The sequence below is a fragment of the Bombus pyrosoma genome, linkage group LG10 (genome assembly GCF_014825855.1).
Source record: "Bombus pyrosoma isolate SC7728 linkage group LG10, ASM1482585v1, whole genome shotgun sequence".
NCBI classification, from domain to species: Eukaryota; Metazoa; Arthropoda; class Insecta; order Hymenoptera; family Apidae; genus Bombus; species Bombus pyrosoma.
The window spans coordinates 7,645,156-7,654,369 of NC_057779.1; the positions used below are offsets into that span (position 1 = coordinate 7,645,156).

At 35.6% G+C, this 9,214-nt stretch overlaps 2 protein-coding genes across 2 annotated transcripts in view; one reads left to right on the plus strand and one right to left on the minus strand.

Annotated features, from left to right (window-relative positions):
- Positions 1–4,599: 4,599 nt before the first annotated feature.
- Positions 4,600–8,590, minus strand: LOC122571394 (pancreatic triacylglycerol lipase-like). The gene is made up of 7 exons (XM_043735080.1): positions 8,447–8,590; positions 8,215–8,374; positions 7,720–7,868; positions 5,764–6,018; positions 5,283–5,471; positions 5,021–5,144; positions 4,600–4,765 (listed from the first exon to the last, which is right to left on the minus strand). The coding sequence occupies exons 1-7, from the start codon at positions 8,469–8,471 to the stop codon at positions 4,705–4,707; spliced, it is 963 nt and encodes a 320-aa protein (XP_043591015.1). The 5' UTR covers positions 8,472–8,590; the 3' UTR covers positions 4,600–4,704.
- A 17-nt stretch (positions 8,591–8,607) lies between these two features.
- LOC122571399 (glutamic acid-rich protein-like) overlaps positions 8,608–9,214 on the plus strand; it is a 10,388-nt gene continuing 9,781 nt past the window's right edge. The window contains exon 1 of the mRNA XM_043735086.1: positions 8,608–8,724. The gene's annotated coding sequence lies outside the window, so the exon portion shown is untranslated. The remainder of the gene's footprint in view (positions 8,725–9,214) is intronic.

Sequence of the window (9,214 nt, forward strand, 5' to 3'; positions counted from 1 at the left end):
ATACGTAAATTGTTCCTAATAGCTGTTATTTTAATTTATTAGTTAATTAATTGATGGCTCTAGGGTTTTCGAAACAATCGGTAGACACTAATTACGTCATAAACAGGTGTTTGCAATTTTTTAGACGAGGGATCATAATCAAATGTCGCAGCACCTTTCGTTATTAAGACGAATTATTATCATCATGAATAATAACAGAATTCGTTTTTTTTTTCGGAACACGCATCAGTACATTTTCGATAATTACACTCACGATCTGTCGTCAATTGTAAGAATTCGTCTGAAAATTGTAAGATCCATCCAAAATTGCAATTTACGATTTCTTTTCAGTCTAATTGTTTTTACGCAAAATTACCATAGTCGTTATTATCTCATCCATGACTTGTGATTTCGTGACCTTTGAAAATTTTCAAATCAAAAACTCTAATTCACGATTTCTTTCTCATTTCAGTTGTTTTTAGAGAGAATTACTACAACCCGTGATTAAACGATCGAAAGATCAAACTATTCAGAGGCTAACCATCGTTTTCTTCGTCGTTTTGTTATCGAATCGAAATTATTGTAGCATCGTTAATATGAATCGTACTATCGTGCAAACTGTCATGAAAAATAATTTATTTCGTGATAAAGTAACTATTTTCCCAACAAGCTTTATGCTCGAGACTATCTTAAGTTTGTAAAGACAAATCAAGAGATTTTTTGGAACATCGTAAGCGAAACCAGACTGTCAAAAATATTTCACCGTAGACTTCACGCGTCATTTTACTGATTACGCTAGGTTTGAAATATTGGACGTGGATACTCGTTGATTAAATAACTTTAGAGATATAAACAATTAAAAAATTGCATACCTTCAAACGATTATCGGACGTTTGTCGTTTTTTACATTCACGAAATCACTGTTAACTCGTTTCCCTTAGAAAGAGATATGGCTGTTTTCATGATTCACATGGAGAATTTATAATAACGGCGCGAGATTTCCATCAGAACTGACCCGTACTCCCATTCCGGTTAATTGTTTTTTAAGTGTTCTTTCTGAAATTCCTGTTTTGTGGCACATCTTAGTCATTTGATATTTCGATAATAATTGGAATTCCAAATATATGTGTCATCCCCTAAGAGACTGAAGGTGCTCTTTCGGACACCAGTTGCAGTTATCCTTCCATTGACAACAATGCCATGTTTTCCTACAGAAAATCGTGCGTAATCTTGTCTCATACTGTGAGCCAACGCTACGAACTAATTTAGGATAGTGGCAGCGTAGTAGTTGACAGCGCGTCTGTTGATTCGAAACTTGTACACGAAGGCGATGGCTTATCATGAATCATCATAGACAAATCTCTTTTACATCGTTCCATCTCGAACTCTGTTTTGTTATTTATTCTTTTATCGCATTACTCGTAACAATCTTTTCTTATCTTCGGTTTACTAATAAGAATGATGATATCTTGGATGTAACAATTCTTATGAATTAACCATTGATGTACGTAGAGTGTCAACAAAAATATTTACCATCTCCAACGTAAATATAATACGTTGTTTCTTGTGATACAAGTGGAAACTGTTCCACTTAAGTGTCATCTCGCGTTCTCGGGTATTGAATTTAATCGACGTAAAAAATTGAACGTTATCAGGATTATTGCATTCTTAAGAAAGTAAGATAGCTGGATAATTTTACCAACACTAGAATTGAGTTTTAAAACGTAAGGTTGTACCGGCGTAGATTATGGAGATTTGTAGAAAATATTGTAGAGAGATAAGTAAGAGTATTTTGCTTGTTTCAAAGAGTCCTGTAAATCTAACATCAAAGGATAAAATTCATTCGTCAGATCAGAGGGTATTATCTAACGGCAGTTTATAATGATAACGATACAACCTTTATGAAGGAATTTTTATAAAGAGTATTATGTAATCCCATTTAATACATCTAACGTTTGGTATAAAGATAACGAATACAGGATAAAATATTATCGTGCAAGATTATACTTCAAAATAATTTAGATTTTCAACATTTATTTGATCATTCAACTACACGTAAAATGTTTATCAATCTTTATAATGGAAAATGAATGATAATGTCTCACGTACATTAAAATTACATTTCTATCAAGGTGAATGATGGTGATTTTTTATTCTTCTTCGATTGCTATCGTATCTATTCGTTAATAAAATATTAATTACTATTTTATCGAGTTCAATCAGGGAAAATAAGATCAAAAAATCGCCCCGAGGTGGCTTGTTCCGTCTGTCCCGTGTCCCACGGCGACAAACTATTACATCCAGATAGAAAGACCAACGATTTATTAATTACGCGACTACACGACACATAGAACCGCTCTTTCTTTTCTTTCTTCTGCTATAGTAACCCTTCCTCGCGTACATTCCACGTTTCCGCGACAGTATGCAAAGAACCAGCACGGATGAAGGAACGGTGATATGAAATAGGTGCACGAAGACGTTCGTTCGCGTTCTTCAAAGATGCAATACCCTAATATCACCGTAACATCGCGACACCGAATGCTAAAAACACGATTTAGAAGATTTAGAAGATAGAAGATTTTGGAAAAAGCGAAGTTAGCATTTGAAAGCGATCACTGGATTGCTTTACGTGTGCCATCACGATATTATAGTGCGCCTGTTACGTGGCAAATTACGGAATTAGCTGTCGAGCTTGTGGGCGCGACGAGGACTCCAGCGCATCTTCTTCACCCTCGCCGCGTCCTGCTCGCACCCTTGCGGACCACACGCTTCGCGTGGCATACTTTCCAGAGAATATCAATAAGTTCGAGCACGAATATTCGTAGCTCGTACGACGTTCGTTCCGTTCGACAGAGACGTCTTTTTCGCTGTGGCGACCTGCACGCATATGCGCTGCTGGACGCCGACGAAGCTTGTAATGAGATGATAGCGGAGTAGATGAAAGGGCAAAAGTTCGTCGTTGACACATGTGTTTGCAACTACTGTTTATCGATTGCAGTACACGATTACTGAGCGAAATAGGAAACCGTGCACGGTTTAATCGATGCGGTAACGAAGTTGTTGGCGACATGTCTGCGTAATTGTAATGGGATTTTCATGGCTCCTAAGAGCGGTGCGTAATATGCCGTCGCACAGAAACGAGAAACCAACCCCTCGAGGACTCGATAGCGCTTCGATAAATATCCTTCGTGCTCTGTATCTATTTCCCGAAACGATAGCACGCGATGAAGCTCTTACCGCAGTTTCAATGGACTATGTATGACGCACGTTAATTAAATTTCTTGTCTGTTTTCAGGATATGGCAGCGACTGGTTATTGGCGATTCAGAAATTTGATTCTATACGCAAGGCAGCCTGAAAATTGTGATATAATCGAGAAACGAATTTGTTAACACGATGACCGTCACAGTAATTATACCCGCGTTATTAAACTTTAAATAGATTTAAGATAAATTTCACGGACTAAGAAATTTCTGACAATGTGAATGATTTTGATTAAAGATCATAAAATTTTATTAAATTTAAAATTTTTTTATCTTAGGTATATTTATATTAGGTATAAATTATATTTTTTTAATAAAAATTATATGTACTTTCCTCGCTAGTGAAGTATGAAGCAGAAAAAAAGTACTAAAGAAATTTTTATGAATATTCTTCACATTCATAAATACTCATTGTCATTGCAACGTTCATTTAATTTAAATACATGTATAGCTCGATGCGCGATTATGTAAATTCCTTATCGCAGTCGTTTCACTCTATCTGTAAAAAATGTGATTAATTAAAGATGATAATATTTAATGAATTAAACATACATTACAAACGTTTCTTTATGTATTTGCTGAAGCATACATTTGTATTAAAATAAACTGACGTTTATCCTATCTGTAAGGCGTACTACGGACGGCTATACACCACGTATTGTACATCCTCAAGCCTTTTATTAACAATGAAATGGTGCAACAAGAGGGCAGTGTATATGTTGTCCTCTTTCCACAAAGAGGAATTGGTTGACACGAAACGTCATTATCGCATGCAAAAAATGATTAAAAAGCCGAAGTATGTTGTCGATTATAATCGATCGATGGAAACTGTGGATCAAATCGCGATGCCAGTGCGAGATTTGTGATGTTGGCCTATGTATAATACTATGCTTCGAAAAATACCACACGCAATACCATTATTAAAAGCTATTAGTATCATACAATTATTATCATACAATTATTAGTATCATACATAGAAAATATTATATGATATCATGTTATTATATTCTGTAATGTTATTCGTTTCTAAATTGTAATTAAAAGTGGGTGTGTTAAGAAATTATTAATACTCTGTTTCGAGGAATACTCTGTTTTTTTCTTCGAAAAGCACCGTCAGAGCAGCTTCGTTTACAGTGAAGCGTAAAAGCGACCGCTGACGATCTTTCTCGCGTGCACTGTTTTGGCGTGAAGGCTCGTTCAGCGGGAGTGGCTCGACGAAGAAGCGGCCCGTAGCGAAAGGGTTAAGATGACGCTCTTGCTCGACATCGCTATGCGTATGCTCACGCTTGTATCGAAATCAACTCAAGGAATTTAGGATATGGCTGCGGTAGGTCGAAATAAAAGTTGTCTTATACGAATTTCAACGAACAATAAAATCAATTGCTATTTATTTTATAATTTCCTACATAATCTGTACAAGTATCTTACAAATATTGAAATATTGAATATTCGAAAGAATAACGTTATCCATCAAGAGCATAAGGATACTGACTGTTAGTTTTGAAGTAGTAGGTTCCTTTAGCACTGGAAAGAAATTAACATATATTAGCATCAGCTAACTAAATTAAATTTAAAAAAATAATTAAACAGCTTTCAAGCATCTATGCAAATTCATACTTTTATGAACTCAGCTAAAAGTGTAGAACCAAGAATTTTCACCTCCTAGATATTATAACATGTACTGTCCATTATTTATTTGCATTCTACGAATTCTTTTAATTCCCCGGAAATGCGTAAAACTCCATAATCTATCCATAACGGTAGTAAAATAAAACTTACGTCGGATCGAGGGTAGCACCGCCCATGTATGCTGTTGCACCATCTGCACGTGTACCGAGAAAGCCTTTCGGATTCGTAATTGATTCAGCGAAGAATTTGTAGCTACGCAGATGTGCGCAAACTCCTGAGTTTCATAACATTCGATTTTAACATTGCATAAACACACACACAAATATTTTTATAATAATAATATTTTTATATTAATAATATTTTTTAAGTTGAAGCGTGTCAATAATAGAATATTCTGTAGTATGTTCCGTACCAAAGAAGTCAATGCCGCATCCTGGTTGATGTCTTCCATCATTCGCATAGAAGTCTGAAGTACCAACAGACAGATAATAACCGAACTGTCCAGAGCATGTGTGGATAATTTGAACATTTTCTGCGTCCGATTTATCAACCCTTTCACCAGGTTTTTTGTGTTGAAACATTACGTTGGCAGGGTCGAGCGCTGAAATGGTAAATATTTAGAGATTTAAGTATAATTTACTGTATCATAATGTCGTTTTGTTGTATGATGTTTTTAAAAACGTTTCCCTTCGAGTCAACATAATGTGAACATATTTTTGACATTTTTAAATTTATCCTCCAAACTTCTAAACCTCAATTATCCTTCTGCTTATCTTTCACTTGCAAAACCAAATCAATCTACTCTACCGTTTTCAACCTGACGTTAAAATCAGCGCTATTGAATTTTCTTGGGCAACTTTAGAATGTCACTTTAATAATATATCGTTACTCACCGATAACTTCCGCCACTCGGCTCGATTTTCCTACCTCTCGCGCGCTCAAACCCGCGATTTGAGCACCGAACGAATGCCCAACAATTTTCAAGTTGGACGTTTGCAAACCAGCCTCAATTCGCATAAAATTTATGAAACTAGCTGTACGTTCAGCAACGTACGGTACGATCTCCGCGACCACAGAATAAACGAGATCGTCTGATATCACACTCCAATCGAGAATAATAACGTTGCAGTCTCGGACCTTAAGGAAACCTGAGAACAAAAAATATTCTTCGTAATTGATATTAAATTATCGAATATATGAACACTGCCACTCAAAAGCCGTAGGACATTTGTTCACATTGATTAAGAACTGAATACTTTTCACTGCGTTTATGTTCTAAGTATTATAATATGAATCTGTTATTTTATTAGTATTATATATGTCCTATAATGGGCGGGGCAGCCAGCTACGCTTGTTAAAGCTTGCGACTCAGGAGGACAACGCCGTCGCGAGTTCGAATCTTCTCACCCCGGGATAAATTTGCAAAGGACGGAAAATCCAAAATCTCTCTTAAAAGTAATATACAACAGGCAAGAAGCTCCCTCCCCCTCGCCGTATATGTCCTATAATGTAAACTACCACGCAGAGTCAAATGGTTGTAGTTTATCAACAGATATTTATGACCGACAGTGCACATATTGTATAAATGGATATCTCAATTCGGTACAACCGAAGTCCAGGAAGATTCCATGGCTCAAACTAAGACGAAAATCAGGAGTAACGGAGTTGCGTTGAAGCCTTTATTTTCGACAAACTAGAGTTTAGAAATTAGGCAAATATACGTCAATTTGCCTAGTTCTTAATCACACAAAAATACAAAACTGGAAAAACGAGTCTAAAATGTGGAATAAAATTATCTCGTTCAGCGTGTAGTTTTGAACAAGACACGGTTTGAATACGTTGGTATAATGATACCTTATCTATTCAACAATATTGTAAGTTAAACCTAAAAGAAATAATACTGGTATTTTCAACGTGAGAAAATTTTAAACAGAATCATAGCAATAGAACCTTCGCGATACAAAAGGAACACAACTCAGTGTACCCGATGCCAAAAATATGGGCTCACTATGAACTACTGTAACAGAATTCGAGCGTGCGTTAAATATGCCGAGATTAATCTTTTTATTTTATAACATTTTCCTCTGCTATTTGTATATTTTTCTTGTTATTATTTAATTTATACTTCACAATTTGTCCAGCTGGACATTCGATAAATATTTGTATATGAGGATGTTAGAAGGGCTATTGAAGTCATTGAGATTTGTGGCATGTGAGTGGTCATCTCCGTTCAGATGCAATTGCAAAGTGACGATGTATCAGGTTGTGCCGAAATTTTCTTTCGTTTTATATGGAATTAATACACACAACATTTTTTCTTTTGTATCATTTTATCGAATCATGTATGATCGTAATAGTAGAAATGTGACAAAATGGATCGTACATGGTTCGATAAAATAATATAAAAGTAAAAGTGTTGTGCATCTATTATTTCCTTGTAGAACGAAAGAAACTTTTGTGACGACCTAATATATATGTACGCTTGTACACATTTGCCATGACCGGTACGTACTAATCACTTATACTGAGACACGTGGAGGTGATACGAACATTTGCAGTGATGTGGTCGTAAACTTTTGTTGCTAATTCTTTGCTGTGTCACTCAGCATAGTTGCGTATCTCCCCCTACTTGGGAATTTTGAGGTATTTTCAAAATTCTAGATCGCGCAGTTTCATATTGCCGTATTCTTGGCAACTGTCGAAACTCAAGATTTTTTGAAAAACGAAACCGTGCAATTGTAAAACGTAATTTTGTTGTTCTTTATCTTCGTCTTAGCTCGAGTCATAGAATCTCCCCTAATTTCAATTATATCACGAATTTGCGCTCACAGCGTATCTAAGCTATTTACCATCGCGTATGGTTGTGCAAACTGGATCTTCACCGCGGTTGGTCCATCCATGAGTGACTATAATGGTTTGTTTAGTTGCGTTCCAATGACTGTTCTGGACAGACTCTACGTCATTTAGTTTTAGGATTTCGCCATCTGTAGGATTCTCTCTAGATTAAAAATAATATTTGGCTAAAACCATTCAATGCACCTAGGATCTGCATGTTGAATATTCACCAAACACAAGGACACCTATATAGTTGTTTCTTTGCTATAAAACATGTTTTAGCTCTACCGACCGAATACGAATTTCTACGTTTCAGTTTTATTCTCATTTCAGCAAACAATAGCGATGTGTAATTGTTCAGGAAAAAGTTAATTAATCCTTAAGTTCATCTCTCAAACATTAAGCGTAATTAGATTTCCAATTTTTATGCGTTTCTCGATAATTCGAATGTGCAAGACGTACATAAAGATTTTCCATAAAGAAGGAAATTGATATGAAATAATACCAACTGTGTGTATAGCGTGAAATTGATCGCGTCCAAGTAGGTGTCTAAAGTGAGGTTTTTAGGCAGTGGGTCTTTATTGATTTCAACATGAGTTATGTGTCCATTTTCATCCGTTTTAAGTTTTGGATTGATATAGGTCAATATGGCAAGAAGCGTAGGATAAACTGAAAAATTTCTTTCGTTACTAAGTTATTCGATTTCTCCGTGTTTCGATCTAGAAAAATTCTGATACAAACGCTTTGATAATGATACGTTTACCATGGCTGTCGTCGCTATTCACTACACGCACCGCGATATTGTTTTACTTCTTCTTCTTTGTGTTTCGCCGCTTTTTTATAGGTTCATGAGAAATAATAATTTTCCATTCAAGTAATGCACGGTTGTTGGGTGACTGATAGTCGATTGATGATGGATGAAAACCGACTCAACTGATAATGGATAAAGATCGATACAACTGATGATGATTGACGACCAACTCAACTAATGATGGATGAAGACCAGAATTATTCCATAAGTAAGTAAGTAGTTAGAGAAATAAGGTGAATTTTTTTACTTTAACGGATGCCTGATCTTAAGTGGCAAGTTAAGTTAAGTTAATTACAAAGATTTAATTATTTGCTTTAATTTATTTCTCAAAAGTACATATATGTCGGGTTATCGTTAGAATTTAGGGCGCGTAACAGTTCTCCATTTGAATTAGCTATCGCTTTACACAACAGAGATTATATTTACATGTATAAACAAGACTTTTACGAAGTTTAACGAACGCTATTAACAAGGTTCTTGGGTTCAAACGAATCCACGGTCAACGGGATAACTCTTTACTAAGCGTAGAATACTTTTAAAACATAAAATACGATTGCTGAGACACCCGGTATAAATTACTCAATGAATAACTTTACAAGGCGTTCGCATAAATAACAGAATGATGAACGAATTGATAATTCTATTATGATTGTGTTTGTTCGTTATTTACACGGTACAGTCATCGAGAAAGTTCCAAT

Bases quoted from the DNA above. Each gene is read 5' to 3' on its own strand.
- LOC122571394 (XM_043735080.1), bottom strand. From the start codon at position 8,471: ATGGTAAACGTATCATTATCAAAGC. The intron at 8,375-8,446 runs GTTTGTATCAGA...GAAATTTTTCAG, and splicing joins AAACGTATCATTATCAAAGC to TTTATCCTACGCTTCTTGCC. The intron at 4,766-5,020 runs GTAAGTTTTATT...ATTTCTTTCCAG, and splicing joins GGTGCTACCCTCGATCCGAC to TGCTAAAGGAACCTACTACT.